The sequence below is a fragment of the Gallus gallus genome, chromosome 34 (genome assembly GCF_016699485.2).
Source record: "Gallus gallus isolate bGalGal1 chromosome 34, bGalGal1.mat.broiler.GRCg7b, whole genome shotgun sequence".
In the NCBI taxonomy this organism is placed as follows: Eukaryota; Metazoa; Chordata; class Aves; order Galliformes; family Phasianidae; genus Gallus; species Gallus gallus.
The window spans coordinates 858,934-881,269 of NC_052565.1; the positions used below are offsets into that span (position 1 = coordinate 858,934).

The window sequence follows — 22,336 nt, forward strand, 5'->3', positions numbered from 1 at the left end:
TTGGTGTAAGGACACCTTTTCTTTCTTCCGCTCTTTGCTGTCAGCCAATTTCCTGTAGTGTTTTCTGCCTTTATATCCTCTGTTAAAAATAACATCGTTACATAAGTATCCGGGGAATGGGAAAGAGAACTTACCCGACTGCGGTGCTTGGCGAGAGCTGCTTCTGTGGCCGAAGCGTTGTGCTGTTTTAGATCGACTTCTCTATATTTTAATTTAATTTAATTTAATTTGAGAGATGTGTGTGTGTATATATATATATATTTTGGAGCAGAACGCGGTTCGCCTCCGGGCAAACAAAAGGGAACGGGGCGATGTGTTCTGTACGGGTGCAGGAAAGGAGGAGTGGGTTCGGAGGGGGCACCGCGGTGGGAGCGGCCGCTCACCTCCACCTCCGAGCGCGGAAATTCCGCACCCCGCGTTGCAGCGCTGCGCGGAGGAGGGGCGGCCTCCGCCTCCCCGGGGCCGCAGGGGCTCAAACTGCCATTCGGCCCCAAATGAAACCCCAAATCCGGGAATCCCTGTACGGCTTTCGGAGCCTTCGTGCTTCCCTGTGTTAAACCGCCACCCCCCCTTTACTCTCCTCCCCCCCCCCCCCCCAAAATGAAGCACAGATGCTGAAATCCGCGCCTGGCCAAAGCGGGTTCTTCTCGGGGAAGGGAATCTATTTCCCCTCGTTCTGAGGATCCCCATTTCTGCCAACGCAGAGCGGGGATCGTATGAAATAGATTTGCCTTTATGAGCCGTGGGTAAATTCGGAGGTAATTGTAACCCCATAGACACTCTCCACGCTCTCCACACCCGTATACATATACACACACGCGCTGTGCAAAGGCAAACGTATTTCACACGTCCATAAATAAACACGGCAAATACTTGGGCTTTGAATTTGGTCATGAGAATATCCTGGCACCATCCCCGGGCCAATATTTGTGTCTGAACAGAGGGGAAGAGCGAAGCGGAGCCCGCAATGGTGACAACGTCCCCAGCGCTGCGCGAGTGTCACTGTTGGGAAAGTCGCTCGTTGAAAAGAACTTTATTTAAGACGAACACACCTTGAAAATGTGCTGTGTGACATTGGCACCGCTTTCGCGTTTGGAGAAAGCCTTTTTATGTTACCAAGCCCTGGAAATCCCCTTTGAAACCCTATCTTCCCCCCAAGTGCTTCAGTTACATTCGAACGTTAAGATCTCTTACCTTCTGCGCGGATAAAATACATACACAGATCAAAAGCAACAAAAGCCGCACCAACATTAACGAAAACTCGAGGCAGAAAACGTATGCAAAGGAAACAACGACAACAGAAGGGGACAAAATCCGCCCCACGTTGGATCCGACCATTGGAAAACGCTGCAACCGAGGCGGAATTTCTCCCACAACGCGAATATCCGGGCCAAGCACGCCGTGCTCCACGCACCCGCGTTGCGCTGCGCGTCTGAACCGAAAGGAAACCTTTCTCTCCACCGATTTCATTCCCCATTTCCGCCCTCATGACGGCCCCGGAGCGGTGGGACTCCGCTTTGGGGTTCAGCCCCAACGAGCCCTCCCGGTGCAGCGCTTGGTGCAGAGGGGTTTGCAGCGTCGTGGTAACCTTGACGTTGCGTTTTGGTGCAACCGCGACTCGACCCCTCTCACCGTTCCCCGTTTGGATACGCAGCTCTTTCTAATAATAATAATAATAATGATAATAAAAGGGTGACAAACGGCAGCTCTGCGCTGTGCTTCGAAAAAGGCCGATTTTAGGGGGCGTGGGGGGGGGGGGGGGGGACTGAGGGGGGGGGAGACGCCAGAAAAGGGGTTCTGCACAGAGATCGCTGTGCACGTTGCACACGGCGGCCACATGCATGCAGCCCCGCATGCACCGCGCTGCACCGGCCTCCCTCTGCCCGAGCCCCGCGCACAGCGCAGCCCCGCACACACATTCCCACCGCGCTTCGATCCGCTTAAATCTGCGCGGCGTTCTCTCGCGTTTTCTCCCCGACATTCGAAAGCCTTTCGATGCGTCCCATTGGCATCACCGCCGCTTATTGACCCCGGAGAAGCCCTTGGCACCCGGGGCAGAATCAGACCCACGTCTTCAAACGCACACAGATCCACACGCACACACACACACAGAGATTTCTCTTTTTTGTTTCAGCGCATATGCAATCACCACCGCGAAAATAAAATGTGGCAAATGAAAGACTCTTTTCAGACCGTCCCAAACTTAAAACATCTGCTCAACACATCGAAGCGGTTTGGTTTCTTTCTTTCTTTCTTTTTTTTCTTTTTTTTTTTTCCTTTCCTTTTCTCCAACGAGACTTCAATTCGCCAAGGAAGAAAAAAAGAAATCCTTTTTTCCTCTCCGATCCCCAACGAGAACCTCAGCGCCCGAATGAGGCGCAGCGCACAGCTCCGGGTTGAGACGTTCGCCGCCGCAAAACGGCTTTTTCTCCCCTATTTTTTACCCCCTTCTTCCCGAAGGTCGGAGCCCAAACGAGACCCATCCGCTCCTTGCGAGGAAACGGAGCGCTTTGCGCGGAGAGCAGAAAGAGGGGAAGGGGGGAAAAAATCGGGTTCAGCCGCCCTGAGAAACAGCACCAGCTCACGGCACCCCGAAACGACCCCTCCCCCAAACAACCCCGGAGCCGCTGCGATATCGCAATCTTTGCAAATCCGCCTCATCTCAACGCAAAGGACATTTTTTTTTTCCATAAGCACACGCACAGCGATTTTTTTTTTCTCTCAATGCACACAACGAGAGGACGCGTTCCCAAAGAGCGGACCGCTCTTTACACCCCCCCGACCTCCTCCCCCCCCCCCCCCCCCCCCCCCCAGAACAGCTCCAATATACACATTTTTAAATATACGTTTCCAATCAGAACAAATCTCCGTTTTCCCAAAGCCACCGACAACACACAGACACAAAAACAGCATTATTGTGCCCATCTCTGGCGCACACAGAGAGCGCGCCGCCGCATATCCGTATCGCTGCTATTCTCACAGCCATGGACGATTACTAATTGCTGAAATTAGCGACTTGATAATGAATGATTCCCTTACCTTTTGCTTCATTGTCAGAATTGTCAGTGCTGGTGTCAGTGTTTTTATTCAGCTCTTTCTCTGCTTCCGAAGGGCTGATTTTGGGTGCTGGGGCGCTTTTTTCTGTTTTAATTTCGTTCGTGGATGTGTTCTGAGTATTATCTGTTTTTGTGTTTTCGGGGAAACTCACTTTAGCCACCGGGGGCGGAGGAGGAGGAGGAGGAGGAGGTGGTGGTGCTGGTTCCAGATGCTCGTTCCTTGGGTTCAGGCTCGCCCTGGATTCAAAACTTGCCTCAAACTCATTTGGATTGCTGCAGTTTGACGTCTTCTCCATGGAGGGGTAACCTTGGCTTGCTCGGTAGTAGCTAGGAACGGGGACTTCATGGTCATTTAGGCAAGGCTCAGGCATTTGGTTGGGGTAGAGGGCTGCCTCTGTGGCATTTTTAGCCCTTTTGTCAGCGTTATACATACAGCAAACATTCTCTTCCTTGACATTGGTTGGGAAGGAGCAGGATGGGAGCTGTCTTGCAACAGGTTGCTCGATCCTGTACGTATTTTTGGGGTCACACCAAGTGTCTAGCTGAGAAAGGTAAGATGGATAGGTGCTGAGAGACAAGGTAGCGCTATTCACCTCGTCCCTTTTGGAAAGAGACGGGATAATTCCACAGTTCCTCATGACTCCGCAGCTGAAATCGCTCCCAGGCTGCATGTACATCCCTTGGCTGGAGGAATAATTCTCCCCTCTACAGGTACCGGCCAACGAGTCCATCAAAAACGAGTTAGAAGTCACATTGTTGGGACATGACATTTTCAGAGAGGGTTTTTAAGGAGGAATACTCCAGCCAGGGGCTGACATCTTTTTTTTAGGGGGAAAAAATATCAAGCACCATAATTATCCACGCATCGGTCCCCCCCCCCCACCCCCCCCACGTGATGCCCAGGCCAATGAGGATTGAAAATGGCCTTGATGATTCAGACGGGGCCGACGTCACGGGGGTCAAGTTGTCGGGACCGGGAGCGGCACCGGTGGAGCAACAGCGACATCTGCCAGCACCGGGCCGGGACCTTCACGTTGAACAAAGGCAGAGAGCCCCTCCGCCCCCCCCCCCGTTCCCCTCCCGCCCGTTTGTTTACCAACGGAGCCCCGCGTGGAAAAGGGGGCAAAGGAAAATAATAATACAGATAGATGGATAGGTGATGGAAAGATGAATAAATCGATAGATTCCCCCTATTAAAAAAAAGGAAAAAATCGAAAAAAGCGGATGTTTTTTCTTTTCCCCCGCAAAATAAATAAATAAAAATGGGGAGGGGGGTGAAATTTATATTGAAAAACATCTCAGCTCCCCGCTCTCCTTTCCCCCCTTTTGTTTCCCTCCGTGCTTTCTCGCGGTTACCTCTTTGCACCCCCAAAAGCCATCGGACTTGGAATTATTGCCTCTCCCCCCCCCCCGTTCACCACCTTCTCCCCTTCGTTCTCGGCCGCCCCCCCAGCCCCCCCCCCTCCGCCCCATCGAGCTGCCTTCGCTTCTCCCATCTCTGCTCGTTTTGGGTTCTAATGGAGAGGATTTGGGGTTCGCGGGGAGGGGTGCGGGGGACGCGATCGGAGCCGCTTTGTTTTTGCTGCTTCCAGGGAGAAAGTGTGTGTGGGGGGGCTGGGGGAAAGGGGGCAAAAATGAGGGATCCGCTCTCTCCCTTCACCCCCCGTTCCCCCAAACCCCGGAGCTCCTTCAGCAGGTTGAATATTTCCCCCAAGCAGCCTTGTTTATTTATTTATTTATTTGTTTAAACGTTTTCTTTTATTTTTTACGTCTAATGAATGAGAAGGACGGTTCCAAGCCGAGGTCGGCTCCTCGTCCCCCCGCTTCCCCCGCTGTTTTTGCCGTTCCCTTTAGCGAAGGACGCAGCTTTTTTTAATTATCCACTTTCATTCCCAACCGCCTTCGGTTTCTGCGCCGCGATGGCATTGTGGTGCCGCGCACAGGAATTCCTCGTGGGGGGAACGCGGGGGTCGAGGGGCTCCGAGGGGGCTGCGGCCGGAGGGTCTCTCCCCTCTCTCTGTCTCCATCTCTTTCTCCCTGTGTCTCCCTTCAGGAAATTACAACGGGGGGAGAGAGAGAAAAAAAACCCACCAACAAACCACCCCCAACCCGGGGTGCACCACTGCACACCACGCAGGAAGCTTTGCGAACTGAAAGTTCCCCGTTTTCTTAAGATTTTATCGCATAGAAGTGTAGATATGTACGTAGAGATATTCCTGGTGGAGGCAGCGCGAAGAAAGTTACTTTTCTCCCCAATATATCCGCTCTCCTCTTTTGTGTGCGCAACGCGATGGGCGCTCAAGTTGGTGTTTGCTTTTAAATTGTACCATTTCCGAGCAAGATTTGGTGCTTTCAATGCGACGGGATCGAAACCTTCGTGGTTCCATCCTCAGCATTCCTCTCTTTGTGGGGTATTTCACAAATAGAGCGTTGAGCTCTATAGATTTTATCTTTTTAAAGCATTTTTTTTCGGCGTTTTGTAGTGCTGGCGGGTGAAGTCTGATGGCGGCTGAGAGCGATGGAGAATAGAGAAATAGAAAGAGCGATGGCCGAGAATTTCAAGATCATTACGGTTAGAAAGAGACGGGTTCAGAGTCATTTTCAAGGGAAACAAAAAGAAAACGCCACAAAGAAGAAAACGTCACCTTCCGTGTGGAAAAAGGGGGAGGGGGGGAGGAAAAAAACAGAAAGAAGAAGAAAAAAAGAGGAGAAGGGGGGAAAAAAAGAGGGAAAAAGGGAATTAGAATAAAGGAATGGGGGGAAAAAGGGGGGAGGGAAGGGACAAGGGGGGGGGGGGAAGGAAAAGGAGCAAAATCGCGGAGGGAAAAAAAAAGTTCATTGTAAGGCAGAAAGTGGAACTTGACCGTTTGGGTGATTTGTAACGGTTCCGAGCGGAGTCCCACCGAAATATTCTCACGTCTGCAAAACCCGTTTTCCCAAAGATTACCAAAAGAGGGGCCGTAAACCCCCCACCCCCCCCGCACCCCCCCCCACCCCCCGGGTTTGCGTTGAGAGGACGTGCGGGTCTCCCCTCCGCCCCAGTGCCACCAATTCCCGTCTCTTAGGCCGAGAAAAGCCTCCCAGTGCGCTCCCCGATTTCGCGTGCTCTCTTTCTGCTGCACACTAAAAGCTTTTCGTCGGCTGCAGACGCCATTTGGTTCCCCTGGAAAGCTATTTGCGACTTTATTGCCTCTATTTGTGTTATCTGCATAGGTCTTTTTAAAACAGTTTGATAGAAATCGTTCGGTTTTATGATATCCAACGAAAATTCCACATAATATTTATAAGCAAAGGATAAAACTTTAGTGTGGGAGCCAATATTTTCTCATTTATAGGTGATGAAATTAAAGACCAATGCAATTTTGTGTTATATTGCTTTTTTCCACCCCCCCTCCCCGGTTTGATTTTTCCCCCCCCTTTTCTACTTTACTTTTGCAGCCGATGCGGCCGCTCAGTAATTCACACCGCTCAGCCGAACTGTTCCACGTGTGCTCTTCTTTTTTTTTTTTTTTTTTTTTGGGGGGGGGGGGGTAGAGGGGGGCACCGAAATTTGTCCCCTTCGCTCCCTGCGTTGTCCGCCCCGAGGTTGAATGTGTGGCCCCGATGTTTCGCCCTATTTCCCGGTGTGCTTTCCTCGAAGGAGAGCCGGACGAATTGCACTGCACGGCGAAACGTGACATTAAATCCGAATTTTCTCCTCCGCAATGGAGGGCATCACCTCGAGCAAAGCTCCTCCAGGTCGCAGAGAGGGAAAGCGGCGGTGGAATCCCCGTCTTTTATGAACGTGTAAATGCTGGGAGTGTAAAATGAAGATTTACACCGTGCACGGGGGGTTTCGGTCACCGCTTTTTGCAGCTCGGAGCGTTGATGGGGTGGTGGGGAGGTTCGGAAGCAGCTCCGCAAGTTGCTCGTCAGCATCTTCGGGAGCAAAAAAGGGGCCGAGGAAGTGGAAAAGCATTTTGTTGGTCAAAGTGTTCCGCGGGGGTCATGCGAAACTTGGCCGGGATGGGGCTTTTTTGGGCCGTGGCAATGGAGAGTTGGCGTTAGAGAGCGGCACGGAGGCGTCTCCGGGCGAGGGAATATTGTTTAAGGTTCAAAATAATTAGAAGTATGATAAACATGGGTCATTAATGGGAAGGGAAATAAAATTCATCAGCCTAAGTGGAACCCCCGTTGGGAAAAATGCTTCGCTCTAATTACGGAAAATAAATACGAACAAACGCTATTAAAACTTAAAAGGGGAACCTCTGCCCGCCGCGAGGGCTTTAATAACACACTGCGGGTTTTACGCACTTTTCGGGGGCGCGGATCCAAAGCTGCGGGATGAGGACCGTCCGAGGATCGGAACCCCAAAGCGGACCGAGATGCCCTCCTTCCGCGGCCCAACGGAGGATGGGAACGGCCCCGGGTCCTCCCATTGTCCCCAGCGCCGCAGCCGCCCTATAACCGTCCCCAAAGGAGCGGAGGGAAGAGGGGAGCAGAGGGCAGAGGGACAGCGAAGCCCCTCTGGCGCAGCACCGCGTCAATGCGGACCATTGGAAGAAGACAAAGGATCCCTCAGACTTTCGCGTGGTGTTCTACCTGTCCCCTTTTCAATCTAATTATTTAACCGTGAGTTATGTGGAGAAAGCGCTTCTTACGCCCATTGTATTTTTTAGCAAGTTTTTCTTACCGTTTTATGACAAACATTCATTTTCGCTTCGAGGAAGTGTTTGGTAGCAACACTTTAATGATTACCTTAAATTTGTATTTCTGCCCGGCATTATGCCCCGTGTTGTAGCGGAAATAATTCTGATTTATGACAAAGTACACTGGAGTACAATAACAGCGATGCAAAAATAAAACCCACGCCTTTATATGTTGGCTTAGAAACTGTAAACTATCACCACAAGAAATCTATCAAACTTTACAATCCCTCTTACCCCGCTTCCTTCTTTCGGAGTAACTTAAGTCAAAGAGTTATGGAATGATATTATGTTCCTTGAGGTGGTATTGAAAACCGTGTTGGAGCTGTTCGACCCCCAACATCGAGGGCTGCGGGGACCCAAAACTGCTCTCGGAGTTCGGACCCCTCCTTTGATGACGGGGGCCGAATTTGCGCAGCGTAATTCATAGATGGGAAAGAGCACGGAGGTGACCCGGGGATTTGGGGCGAGTTTATTCAGTGTTGAAATGTTCCCGTGAATTTTCCAACTAAGTTCAGTATCACACCTCCCCCCCCCCCCCCCTCCCTCACCCCCACCCCCCCCCCCCAAAAAAAAAAAAAAAAGGAAAAAGAAAGAAAGAAAGGGAAGGAGGGGGGGGGGAGGGGGGGGGGAATTCTCGCAGAGCTTTGGAAATGGGAATTGTGGCACTGTTGGGGAATGAAAGGTGTTTGTGTGCGGGCAAAGCTCGCGGCCGCGCTGCGGTTTGGAAGCCGGGGGAGTAACGGAGCGTCGGACGGAGGTGCGGAGAGACCCCGTCAGAGTTAAACGGGAGTTGAAAAAGGCGCAGAGTAACGCAAAGGTAAAAAGCGCGAGCAGTGAGGGAAGGGCTGCAATGCGGCTCCGGGAGCTCAGCGCAGCCTCTCCCCCCAAAAACTCCGATTTTTCGCGTGTGACGATGGGAAGAAATGATTTCCTTCCAAATTTGGGCCAACGCTGTGAACGGAGTCCGAGCCGGGGGTGCGTGGGGGGGCTGAGCTCAGCGCTCCCCAATGGACATCGGTGCTCCAAGGACCGCTTTAACCGAACCCGGGGAGCACCGCGGGGATGGGCGCTCAGCGCTCCGGTTTGTGGTGTAACACGAAGAGCAATTGGGGGGGGGAGGGGGAGTAAAATATATATTTATATATATGTATATATCGGAATAAAATCCAATGTGACGTCTCCAGCCTTGAAATGATCTGCGGGTACGGGAACCGCGGGGCTTTGTTGGGCTGCAGATCCCCAAAATTGAGGCTCTCCGCCTTCCAAACGCGGGCACCGCCGCTCGAGGTCGAGACTACAGAGAACCATATGGGCGGAGAGAGAATTTGGGGTAAAAAAAAAAAAATACTGATAATTAAAAAAAAAAAAAATCACCGGGCTTCTCCTTTATTTTATTTCTCCTTTATTTATTTTGCTTTTTGATTTTTGCTTTTATTTTGTTTTCCGTACCTGAAGTCATTGCCTGGGAGATAACCGCGGGTATCTCTGCTTTCTTCATCCCCCGCTGTTCGCGGCCCCAAACACAGAGTTTGGCCGTCCTTTGCGCCCTCACATACGGTTTATATCAAACACATCTTTGGAGCAGAGCGCTGCGGCTCCGCTGAGCCCCTATCACTTCATTCCAGGGAAGGGCTGAGGCCGCTTTTTCGCAATTAAAACGAACGAGTTTACTCCGCTACTTGTAGCACATAAACAATTGTAATGTTTACATTCGTTCTTTCCCCTTCTGCCCCCCCTCCTCCTTTTTCTTCCTATTTTTTTTTTTCTCCCCCGAAAATGAATAAAGTTCCTTTATGGGCTCCATCAGCGCTGTGCTGCAGCCCAATTCCTCCGCTCCAGACGAAAGAAAAAAAAAAAAAAAGAAAGAAAGGCAAAGCTTATGAGGTCGCAAACCACATTCTCGTGGTTTCATGTTGTAATTTAGGAGTTATCAAAAGCAGAGGAACGTGCTCCGGTCCCACATATGCTGCGCATCCGCAGATCCCCAACTTTATGAAAGGCGGATAAGGCCTTAATGAGCCGCCATTTTGGGGCAAAATCATAGAACTCATCGTTTTCCTATTTTCACGGGCAGCACAAGGCTGGGCTCCCCCCTTTCAACCCCCCCTTCGACCCCCCATTCCCAGCGCTCCGATTAGGGGGACGGTGATTAATAATGATAACTATAAAACTAAAAATATTGGAAGAGGAGTGTGGGGTGGGGGGGGCTGAAAAAAAAACCCGAAACCCGACTTCGCAAACGCTTTGCTTTGCTTCAAATCTGAGATCTTTTCCCCGAAGTTTCGCCCCCCCCCCCCACACACACACACACAGCCCCCTCCCTCCCCGCTTTGCCGGTGGCTCTCCCATATTTCAGCCCCAAACGCCGCACAGCGCTTCTTCGGGAGACGCGTCTGATCGCTATTCCGAAGGTTATGGGCCACAAGGGCCGGGATGGGGCTCCGGGCCGGGCGGGGGGCGGGGGGGGGGCGCCGCTTCTGGCCCTGTCCGTCCGTCGGGAGCGGCTCCAACAGCTCCACGGACACAAATAAACGCGTCCACCCCGCGATCCGCAGGCGAGGATTAGCTCGATTGATGGTCGATTCGAGTCCGCTTGCCAAAACCGCCGCCTTTCTTCTTCGCCTTTTCTAATCCCGGCTCTGGCCAAGTTGCAAACCAACGTCAAACCCATGAGGAAAAAGTGCAAATGGTCAAAAGGCCGCATTTCCCCCCGCGGCTATTGTGTGCCGCTCTTGCTGAGTGCTTCTGCGAAGTTGCTTATTTACGTGCCACCGAGGAGGTTTAGCCTCAGGACGGCTCCTTGCACACACACCGTCAAGGTTACGAGCCTCGTGCCCGGGGCTGGGGCACCTTCAGGAGTGTGCAAACGGTGCTGCGTGTGCAAACGGTGCTGCCGCATGTGTTGCGGTGTGTGCAAGAGGTGTTGCGTGTGCATGAGGGTGGGTGCGGGTGTGCACAGCCCCGGGCAGCACAAGGACAATCCCTGGACACTTTCCTTCCGCAGTTGCAGCTCTTACAGCGGATCCCCCCCATCCCCTCCCCAACACCACCTCCTCTTCTCCCTCCCCAGCCAAAAAATGGAAATGATTTGCTTTGTATGGGAGCCGACATAAGTGAACGTTATTATCCTGCAAGAAGCCAATTAGGAGCCGCCCCCCTGCTCCCCCCCCCCCGCTCGCCTCCTTCCCTCTCTGCAATATTTCACAACAAAGTAACCCGGAGCTGCGCCCAATATGTTGGGAATGAAAATGCGGGGAGGGATAGGAAACAGGTTGGGTTGTGTATCACTTGCAGAGGGCCTTCGTAATTAGTCCGGGTGTCATTAAGGCGGGCACTGAGGGGGCTCCCCCAGGCTATGGGGGCACCGCCGTTGTGATGGACACCCAGAAAGGGACGGAGTTTTCGGATGGAGGACCCTCCATGCGTGCTGGCACGATTAAAAAGTAAAGAATAATTATAAGAAATAAACAATAAAAAAGAGGAGCTGCGCGGGGAGGGAATCTTGTAAAACTTTTACGCCAAACAAAGTTATAAAAACTTTTTTTTTTCTTTTTTTTTCTTTTTTTTTTTTTTTTGGTCGTGCGTTAAGATATCAAAAGGTTTATGGCAATCATAAAGAGTGCGCGCCGCGCGTGTTAAACCCGCCTCGAAATGCATTAAATACGGCGCGGCGGAGTTAAATATGGGGCGTCATAAACGGATGGGATGGGATTTGCTGATTATTTTCTTTTTCGGGGGGAAATGTGGGTCCCCCCCTCCCCCCGATCCCCCCCTGTCCCCGGGGGCGGAGCCGCGACCCACTCCGATTCCGCTTTATTACAAAAGGGTTAAAGGTGATGGACTTGACTTTATTGAAGTTCAAAGACATCATATATTCACATTTTTCTTCCTGTGGGTTTCGCTCCCACCTCTGCGTCCCCGCCGGGGTTCGGGAAACCCCTCTCCATGGAGACTTTTGGCCTTTGGCTCTTCCCTGCCATCCGGCCCCAAAACCTCCACACATCCCCTCCTCATACAGGCGCTGGAGACGCACATCTGTCCCATCCCCGCTCTGCCTACGGGCTCCCCAGTGCTCCCCACAGCCCCCCCAGCGTGTGCGCGTCCCCCCCCGCCCTCCCGCAGCCCCTCCACCCCCCCCCCCCCCCGCCTTCCCCACGACATTAACAGCCCTTTTCCTACATGGCACTGGTGCTTAATGCTGCTGTAAACTCCCACATGGTCTATAAACTTGGGTTTTACAACTGGCATTCCATTTTAGCTCGCGAAAACTTTGAACTAGGCCTACAGTTTCATTGTGCTGCAGTTGAACTGGGGCCTTTGTGGGGGGGTGAGGGGGGGGAAAGAAGGAGGGAGAGGAAAAAAAATCCCTGGGCAAGACTCCCTTATTTGTTTACTATTTACTGCGGAAGTCTTTCCCTTTAGCCAGACGGGGTAATTAAGAAAAATTAAGCTGTTTAGTGCTGCAGCCTTTATTACAATGTCTAGACGAGGCGCTTTTGTCCGGACAGCCGCTGCTGTTACGGAGCATTAACTGCCGCTCTGACCCCGCGAGGTGCACCTCATTGCACCTCTCTCTGGTTTTCCTAACCTTGGGAAGCTTTGGCAAACACTCATTAAAGAGAGGTGCTGCGGGGTGGCCCCGTGCGCGGTGCGGGAAGATGGCTCCGGTCCTCCCCCTCCCCCCCCCCCCCCCCCCCCCCCCCCCCCCCCCCCCCCCCACCCGCCCTCCATTCCGAACCCCTCCCCGTATTTTATCCGAAGGGAAAACCCTCGGGCTGACATTTCCAACCGGGGACAATCGTCCTTTCAGCCCGTGCAATTTTTGTTTTTCCAAAATAATAATAAATAAATACGAGAAAATAAAGCCGCCCTTTGCCATCCCAAAGCCCCTTTCTGTCTCCCCCCCACCCCGCGCCCCCCCCCCCCCGCCCCCCCCCTCGCTTTTTTTTCCTCCTTTTCTCCCCTCCCTTTCCCACTCTGTTAATGAGAACCATCCCCGCCGACATCCCCTCGTGGCGGAGGGACGACTCTATCACGAGGACCGAATTGGGTTCTCATTCCCTCTCCCGTTCGGCTGTGTGTGTGCGCGAACGGAGCGCGTTTCGGTGGGTTCCATTTGTTTTAATCCCCCCCCCCTTTTTCCCCCCCCCATCTCCAACCGCTGTCAAATAAAATCAGAACACACCATCAAAGCGCTTTCATTCCACAAGGGCTGTATTTAAAAGCGAGGATGAGAATTTTACAGGAACACGCTCAATGGATGGGAATACGATGCGTTGTTTCTTTGCTGCCGGTTTTGGGCTTTTTTTTTTCATCCCCTCTTCTATTTTTCTTCTCAAACCCCCTCCCCCCCCACCCCCACCCCGTCCATATGCACGATCCCATCGCTCCACATCGAGAGGAGAGCGTTCAGATCGACCCGGACCCCCCCAAACCCTCCAAACCAACACTCCCAACCGCAGCATTGACCCCAAACTCGTGCGCCGCGTCTTCTTTGTCCTCGAAAACGTTGTGCGGCTGCGAGACAGAAAAGAAAAGTCATTGTGAGAACAGAGGGGGGGAGAAAAAATGACGATGATGCCCCCGTGCATGGGATTGAACTTGTTTTCTTAAGCGGGAATCGAAGGACTTGACTTTGCATTTGCGCTCTGCAGGGAGAAGGTGCGGTGTCCTTTCGGAAACGCAGCTCCGTGGTGCCATTCGTTTCATTAAAAGGAACGAACAAAAAGAGAACGTGAGGGGTTGTTGTGGCAAAAAATAAAAGGAAAAAAAAGAAAGAAAGAAAGAAAGATGAACTGAGGCCGGAAAATAAAGGCAGGCATCGGGAGCCGAATTGAGGGCCGAGAGAAAAGCCCATCCATCGCGGTTCGGTGCCGAACGCTTCGCAGCCAAACGTGGGCTCAGAGGCGGAGGTCTCCTCAAAGCCCGCTCCTCTCGGAGCAGATTGCAGCGCCATGAATATGGATGATGATATTTCGGAGATGCTCGCAGGTATTTAAAACCCCGACAGAAGAAAAACCCGCACCGCAATGACCGCAAAGAGGCTTTTAAGGGGGGAATTCTAATAAAATGGTCAAATAAAATCATAATGTAGAACAGCTTGCGATGTCTTTATTTGCCACAGAATTTCACAGAGGATTCCGGGGATTCACTTTTACATACACAAAGAATCATCTCTTTTTTTATTATTATTATTTCGGGATTGTTTCTCTGTTGTTCTCTCGTCGTTCTTCGTCTCCCATTTTCAGACAAAGGAAGAAAAAAAAAAGACAAAAAAAAAGAAATAAAAAGAAAAGGGAAAAAAATACACTACGAAATTTATTTACAAACCGTTTCGGTTATTGCAAACGTCTTTTCGTTTGGTTTCAAAACCCCCCCCCCCAACACCTCCCACTCAACATGAACCTCACGGAATACATGTATATATATACACACAGGCACTGTCGCATGTATATATGCATATATGTATTCATATACATATAAAGGGTGCGTGGCGGGGGTGGGAGGGGGGGTGAGAATCTTCGTTCTGCTTGCAGACAGGGATTTAAATTAGGGTCCGGCTCTTGGCCATGGGGAGGAGGAAGGACACAGAGGAGCGGGGGGTGCGATGTGCACACACACACACACACACACACACACACACGGGGACACACGCGTTGGTGCGCTTCACACACACGCGCATACACACACACACACACTCACACTCACCCCCAGGCGAAGGGATGTGATCCTACAGGGAGATTTTGGCCGCTCCTGGGATAACGCAGCCGCGTTGTGAAGTCACAACAACACCCGCACAGCGCTGCGATGCGTTCAGAGGGACGGGGGCGGCCAATCATCATCGCCATCAGAATAATAATAACAATAATAATAATTAAAAAAATAAAAGAAGAAGAAGAAGAAGGGGGAGGAGGGGAGAGGGGGGGTGGAAGGGAGGAATCCCATCTCGTTCAGGCCAAAAAAAAAAAAAAAAAGAAGAAGAAGAAGAAGAAGAAGGAAAAAAAAAAGAAGTTAAATAAAATGTTCGTGGAATTCGAGTCCTTGAGCGGTTTGGTAAATGAAAGAACGTTTCACTCCTTTTGTTACTCTGAACTGTCCCAGACATAGAAATGTAAGTAACGAAAAGGCTCAAACTTTGAGGTTGCTTTGTCGGCTGAAAGGGCAAAGCCACGCGTGCGGCCGTTCCTTCCCGAAACACTTCGCCAGCAGAGGGGATTACAAAGATGTTCACAATAAGGGATTTCCAGAGAAATACTGCAGGCGGTCTCTGCTTAATTTTTTTTCTTTCATTCTTCTGTTCTGAAACCAGATTTTAACTTGTCGGTCAGTGAGATTCAGCATCCGAGACAACTGGAGCCTCTTTTCTTTGTTTATATAGACATTGAAGAAGAATTCTCTCTCCAGCTCTCTGATCTGGAATTTCGAATAGGGGCACCTCTTCTTCCTCGTTCGGGGAGCACCTTAAAAGAACCAGAAGGCAGCGTCAACATCCCGAGGAAAAGCAACACACGGCCTCACCTTCACGCTGACCACATAGATGGGGGCCGGGGGGTGGGGGGTTGGGGGGTATTAACCACGGGGAGATCTCAGCGCGGAGGTGAGGTGACACGGGGTCTTTGCGATCGCTTTTCCCACTGCACGGGCTTGAAGCCCAGAAAGGGACCCCCGTGCAGCTGCATTTGGAGTGCGGAGAGATTATTTTGACAAAGAGCAGCCCGGGATTGAAGGCAGCGGTGCAGGAGCAGCTGTGCAGGGAAAGCGAGGAAAAAAAAAAGAGAGCGCACGCTCGGCTGCAAATCTGTTATCTGTATAGAAACAGCATGAGCGAGGTCGGAATTATAGGAACTAGATATGATGTTCCGCATAAGTTTCTGATTAACTCCAGTCCTCGCCACACACGCAAAAGGGAATCAAAGTCAAAGAGAACTTCGCATCTGAGCTGCAAACGGGGACTTTCTGCAGCTCACGAAAGCAAAGAGGGAAACAAAACAACCCTCCCCTGTGCCAAAAAAAAAAAGGAGAGAGCCCCACGCTCAGCCCTGGCTTGCAAAGTTGCCTGGATGGAGCGCTTTAAAAGCTGCCTGGAAATGCGGGTGAACGCAGGGAGAGGAGCCGAGCAAAGCAGCGCACGTCGGTCGGACAAAGCCGGGCGCTGCTCCGGCCTTGCGGGGGGAAAAAGCTTTAAACAGAAAGTCTTAAGCAAACGCTCCGCGGATTCCTCAGCTCTCCAGCAACAAACCCCCCCCTCTCTGCCGCCCCCCCCACCCCCCCCGCCCTCAGCACCACACCCCCACCGAGAGAAAAGACTCACCATACAGTTTTAATTTGTATGAAAAAAAGAAAAGACGATCATAATGCATAGATATTAAAAAAAATAAGCCACGCACCGCATGCATCTCAGCGCCTACAAGAGAGAGCGCAGGCAGCAGAGTAATGTTCTGCCCAATTGCCTTTTACCCTCCGCAACCCGGGACCAAATCCTTTTAAAATGCTCATGTAAGTTCATGATCAAAGTTAATATTTGTCACGACGGCGTGCTTTTAAAATTTCACAGACTCTGAGATGCTGTGTCTGCTGCCTAACATCTCCTTTCTTTTTTTTTTTTCCTTTTTTTTTTTTTTTTTTTTTTTTTTTTGTTCCAAAGAGCTTTTCCCATCGTAAAAATTCTTCTCGTTGGAAGAAAGAGCTTTGTAGGTTATAATAAAATCCTTTGAATGCTTATAAAACTCCACATAAAATTTGACCGACAAAACACACGGGCTAGTCCCTTAACCTTTCCGTTTACTGCTCTACCTACTCGAATTGCTGCTTTTGCTTCCTTCCTTGTTGACAGAGGAGGACGAGGCTGAAGAGCCGGGAGTTGTGTTCTCCTCTTCGTCTTCCGGGTCCATCCCCGTCTCTCCGCGGGATGACAGCGCGTGGCTCTGGGGCTCAGCCTCCCCTTTGCCCTCTCCCTTCTGCCCGCAGCTCTCGGTCGGGTTTTCCGCCCCGCAATACGCGTTTTCGAAGAAGCGGTCGAAGCCTTGGGGCAGGACCGTGTTTTTGTTCATGCCGCCGTAGAATCCCGTCGGTGCCGGGTGGTTGGAGCTGGGGTGGTGGTGGCTGTACGCGCTCTCGTTTTTCATTAGCATTTCGGTCATGGTGGAAGGCGGGATGCACTCTCTATGCATCAGATCTTCTGCGGAATAACACGACGCGTAATTGCTTCTATGGTGCCATTTACTGGAGGGGTCTAGACCATAGGAGACCTCTCGCACGGGCTGCGAGAGGTTGGTGGAGTACGGGTAGGAGATTTGGCGAGAGGGGGCCTGTGGCAGGAAAGATGACACAGTTGAAAATTCGGGGACGTAATAGGTACAGCTGGGGAGGTAGAGGTTGGAAGCGCAACCCGCCCGCTCTCCAAACTCAGCGCTCCTCTCTTTACGCGACTGGGAGCAGAAGTTGCCCAGATTCACTGAGTTAAACATCTTTCTCCTTTTCTCGCTCCTATAGATAGATGTTTTGGATCCGATGTGCGGAGGGGAAAAAATTTGGGAAGGCGAGATGACGCGCGATCCGTCTTAGTCGCTCCGGAGGAACACGTGATCCAAAGTAGATATTGTCATATATCAGTTTGGAGCACTTAGATGCGTAGGAGTGGTTCACTTAGGTAAGATCTCAGAGGTTCAAACGATTGGTTTTCAAACACCGCAGAAACATTATGAAAATCAATGGCAGATTTGTATGCATTTTCCCGAAGGCACACCCCTCGTAGGCGCTCACAGCACAACTATGAGGGGCGGCCGTGAAGTTGCCTTTCTTTTTTTTTTTCCTCCTTCCTCCTCTCCTTCCCATTCGGATTCTGCTTTCTGCTTTCAGCGGGATTTGGAGATGGGGTGGGGGCGATTGGGGCTGCGGAGGGGAGGGGGGAGAGGGAGGGTCTTAAGGAGCTCGGACCGGGTTGGGTTGTGTGGGGTTTTTTTTTTTTTTCTCCCTCGCCCTTTGTAATATTTTAATTACGGTGATTACTGTAATTTATTATGATGATTATTTCTATCCTAGCCCGCTCTTAGAAGTGTTCCCGAACAGACTTTAGGTAAATCAATATAATCACGGGGAAAACGTAAGTAAGTTTGGGAACATTTGGCCCCGTTTGCTGCAGGGGTGAGCGCTCCGTACAGCTGCGCTGCGAAACGACGGGGAAACCTCCATCTCTCTGGGAGCGCGAGGGGAGGGGGGGGGGGGGGGATGTGCTGCGGGGGGGTTGGTGCTAATTAACAAGCTTCTAACATACGCTAATTATGTTGATCTCTATGTGCACACCAACTATACATCACGCCCGTTGGCACGGCCGGGAGCGACGACACCATTTAAGCGGTGGCCGTGTGCGAAGTTGCAAAGTTTGAGAGGAAAGCAGGCCGGCCTTAATGACTTCTGATATCGAATTAGTCGTAGATGAAGGGGCAGGACAAATGGACGAGGTCGGTGTCTGGTAAATACTCGAAAACCTCCTTGAACGTTTGGTTAAATATTTATTCCGTCCGAGTGGCGCATTGAATATTTAATGCAATTGTTTATCGTCAATCAATGCGTGCGCTTTCAGCACTGCTCTCCTCGTTTATTCCTCCAGCCGAATTAAAAAAGATCTTCTTATTAAAGTCGTTTGTCTTCCCTCCGTGCCCCGAGAGCCGCCTCTCCCTCCGTCCTTCTGCGTTTCCACACGAAACAAACAGCGATCACCGATTGCTGCGGCGATGTCGCGACTTTTGTCAACAATTGCTTTCAAAATACAGACGTGTACATTAAAAATCCCCCCCCAGAACCCTCAACCTGAAAGCCCGAACCCCTCCCGCAGCTCCTCAGCACCTGAAGTCGGGGATGCGAGGAGCGGCTCTCCCTTCCCAAAGTCTTCCCCGGCAGAAAACCGTTGCAACAATTGGGCTGCAATGGAGCTTTCACCTGCACGGGGAACCCTCTGAGGTGGGAATTGTTGGTCACAGCATTTCGCTGTGGAGCAGAAGCCGCTGCTCGCACCTCTGCGTGGAGAGACCGCAGCGCGTCCTCCTCCGGTTTTTCCCCTTTCCTGTACGGGATGACCCGTGAATTTTTTCTTAGTTAATTAATGAATTGTTTTGCCCTGGAACGATCCCTTGAAATAAAAGGAAGGATATGGAAAACACCGCCAGTGGAAGGAAGGATAAAGGAAAAAAGAACTGAGCTGTCCCCACGTAAACCCGAAGCGAATCCCATCACGGGATGCAGTCGGTGCCGGGCGGAGCGCTTCGGATCGAACTGGTGGTGGTGGTGATGGTGGTACAATTGATCGAGAATATCTCGTCAGATGGAGTTGCAATCCATCCGAACAGCAAGAGGGGAAAAAGGCGAACCTCAGCCCCTCGCTGGAGCTCTCATCCTCAGCGTTGGCACCAGGAAAAGCCGGGATATGTGCGCGTGTGTTTGGGGAGGGGGGGGGGGCGGTGGAGGGGCTTTTGCTTCGCCCCCCGACAAAAGCAATCCGTCACCCCAAAAAGAGGCTCGGGAACTCCGACCCCGCTCGGGTGTCCCTATTGCAGCTGCCAACCCCTGGGCACGTCCCTGCTCCTCTTACTCTCCTGGTTGTCGTTGTGTTTCAATGGCAAAGCCCCCGCGCTGGTGTTCGCCGCTCCGCTTTGGCCGAGTGGGAGAGAGGGAGAGAAATTGGGGTGGGTTTGGGGAGGGGAGGGGAGGAGGAAGACATCCTGCGGGCTCCGATAAATGCCCCGATATCCAACCATTCTGCAGGAGGGGGAAAAAAGGAATAAGTAAAGGTGGTTTTCACGGAGAGGAGCAGCCGGTGCGTATCTCGCAGAGGAGCGGAGCGTTTTAGGGCTCCTGAGCAGAAATGCGGTGGGGATTCCACCGGGGCTCGCAGCACCGCGGTGCTCGGGCGGTGTGGTCGCATTTCTACCCATTTATTGGGAAATGTGGCAGGGAAACATGGCGGCTCCACTTGCTAAATTGTGTCTCTCCTCCAGGTTGAGTTCTCCTCACCCGCCCAGCGCAGCACCGCGCTCCTTCCCATCTCTTTTCATTCATCTGTGGCTCCCACCCTCCCCGGCTTTCTGTTTTCTGAGGGGGGAGAGCCGTTCTCATCAAAGCGCTTTTAGGAGAGGTCGGGGCTCTCCCTGTATGTCTGTGTGCGGAGGCAGAGATAGACACACGTATCCGTCGGTCCGTAACCCCGAAATGAGCGGTGTTTTCCTCCCCAAAAGCACCGTTTGGCCGACGAATACAGGGGCAGAGCTCTGCCCGCCGAGATGGATTTCCTTCAGGTTTGTAATCTGCCCTATTTTATGGCTGGGACGTCGTTTTGGGCAAAACTTTTAATTAAAGTGTCAGCGATCTGTTCGCTCGGCTTTTTATGGACCGGTCTTCATGCTAACTACAAACTAATAACGTGAAGCTATTGTTTATGGGTGTCATTATTATCCCACCCCCATCCCCCCCAACTCCTGTTTCCAACTCATACCGCGGTTCTAAAAGGGAATCCCTCTCTGATGTTCATTTTTCGCTCCACGCACCCCGAATTGTACGGCACGGGCAAACTGCGGGCACGAAGCGGGCAGGAATGAGAGCTTTTTTTCAGCTTAAAAAAGGAAAAAAATACATAAAAGGATCAGAGCCAAACCCCAAACAAAACACAGACAGAAACCCCCCCCAAAAGAAGGAACCGCCGCCTCTCCTGGAGGTGCGCAAATCGCTCATTGCCACCCGTAGGTAAACGCATCCGAATGGAGCCCCGGTGTCGTTTTTGCGGCTTAAACCCGGCTTAAAGTCTGGGATTTGTCCGCTTCCTGCGAGGGGGAGCCCCGAGGAGACAGCTGTGGAGTCACAGCACTTGAATTTGACCACCAAAGTGACCACCATAAAACGGGATGAGGGGCCGACGGTTCGCATTCCTCCGGGTCGGGAGTGACGGGGAGGCAGAGCCGGGGTTGGCACCCGGAACGTTTCGGGCCCCTTTTGCCATTCGAAGCCGCTCCGTTTCCGAGCGGTGCGAGAGGTGACAGCACGGGGGGGGGGGGGGGGGGGTTAAATGAAACGGGGGAGGGTTGAGGAGAGCAGGGTGGGAGATCCTGCGGGGGGGTTGGAGGGGCGCAAAATAGCCCAGAGGAACTTGAGATGGGGGTGGAAAGGTCTGCGTTTGCGGCGGGAGGTGGCTCTGGGGAGGCTGCGGGCACGGGGCGAAGTTCTGCTGTCTGAGGGGGGGGGGTCCTCGGTATTTTCCTTTACATTTTCCCCTAGATTTTCCCCTATATTCCCCTTCTATTTTCCACTATATTTCCCTTTATATTTCCCCCAATTTTCCCCTGCATTCCCTCTATATTTTCCCATACATTCCCCTACATTTTCCCCTCTATTTGCCCCTATATTCTCCCAATAATTCCCTTTATATTTCTCCTATATTCTCTCCATATTTTCCCCTCTATTCCCTCTCTATTGCCCCTCTAGTTCCTTTCTATGCCCCCTCTATCTCCTCTGTAGTCTCCCTCTACTTCCCCTCTATTTTCCCCTCTATTTCCCTTCCATTCACCCTCTATCTCCCCACTATTTTCCTCTCTATTTCTCCTCCATTCCCCCTCTTTTTCCCCTCCATTCTCCCTACATTTCCCTCTATATTTCCCCTATATTTCCTTGCAGCCCCGATCCCCTCCATCCACGGACTCTTCAGGCGTCGCACCGGACTCCTTCCCACGATCAGCACTTCTCACTTCTGTGCAAACAGTTACAAAACAAAAAATCCAATCCACCCCTCACCCCAAACACCACCCCCCCCTTCCCCCCCCCCGCCCCGCTCCGGAGTGAGCCCTCGTTTGCCCAATGCGATGCGAACAGAACACGTCGAGCAGCGTTTTGTGCAGTCGGACGGGCAGATCTCGGGGATGAAAGGGACGCGTTTTAACGCGAAGTGGCACTTCGGGGCCGAAAAACACCGCAGCGGTTGTCCCCAGATGAAAACCCCGGAGCTGTGAAAGTCGCCTTTGGTTGATCTGTGCAAACATCTGAAGTTATATTTTGGTTTGGGTTAAGCCTGGACTTGAACTGTTCTTAATAAATCATTGGTCTCTATTCCCCCCCCCCCCCCCCTTCTCGTTGGGGAGGGAGATCTATTTTTTCTCCCCCCACACACACACAGCTGTAATTATCCAAACGCGCTGTACGTTCGTTAGCAGCCTCCCCACTTCGGTCAGAAACTTTTGTAGTGAGCATTGCCATAAAGGAGCCTTTGTCCGAACCCGTACAGTGAGGGAACTGCTGTCAGGAGGGGGGAAAATGATGAAAAACAAAGAGAAAAAAAAACCTAAAAATCGAACACCACGAGGGCAGACGTGATACCAACCCGCCTTCCCACGTCGCTCATTGCTGCTCACGGTGCCCTCCATATACCTGGAGCGTTATTTAGACCCCAAATCCTCCCTGTCTCAGATAGATGATCTGGGGCTGCTCTGGGCAAATGATTTGGGGGGAAAAAAATGGTAAACAAATAAATAAATAAATAAAAAGCAGCCCCAAAAACAGAAGTTTTCCCAAATCCGCACTGCTAAACTGTGCTCGGGGCTGCAGAAGCGCTGC

At 51.7% G+C, this 22,336-nt stretch overlaps 2 protein-coding genes across 2 annotated transcripts in view; both read right to left on the reverse strand.

Annotated features, from left to right (window-relative positions):
• Positions 1 to 3,855, reverse strand: part of HOXC10 (homeobox C10) — a 4,767-nt gene extending 912 nt beyond the window's left edge. Inside the window, exons 1-2 of the mRNA NM_001305260.2 lie at positions 3,040 to 3,855; positions 1 to 79 (exon numbers count right to left, since the gene is read on the reverse strand). The exon at positions 1 to 79 is cut by the window's left edge and continues 912 nt beyond it. Of these exons, the coding sequence (NP_001292189.1) occupies positions 1 to 79; positions 3,040 to 3,826 (866 nt within the window). The 5' untranslated portion in view covers positions 3,827 to 3,855. The remainder of the gene's footprint in view (positions 80 to 3,039) is intronic.
• A 9,302-nt stretch (positions 3,856 to 13,157) lies between these two features.
• HOXC11 (homeobox C11) lies at positions 13,158 to 17,517 on the reverse strand. Its single transcript, XM_428250.7, has 2 exons — positions 16,542 to 17,517; positions 13,158 to 15,204 (listed from the first exon to the last, which is right to left on the reverse strand). Exons 1-2 carry the CDS (start codon positions 17,209 to 17,211, stop codon positions 14,972 to 14,974), a joined length of 903 nt encoding a protein of 300 aa, XP_428250.2. The 5' UTR covers positions 17,212 to 17,517; the 3' UTR covers positions 13,158 to 14,971.
• Between the last annotated feature and the right edge of the window lie 4,819 nt (positions 17,518 to 22,336).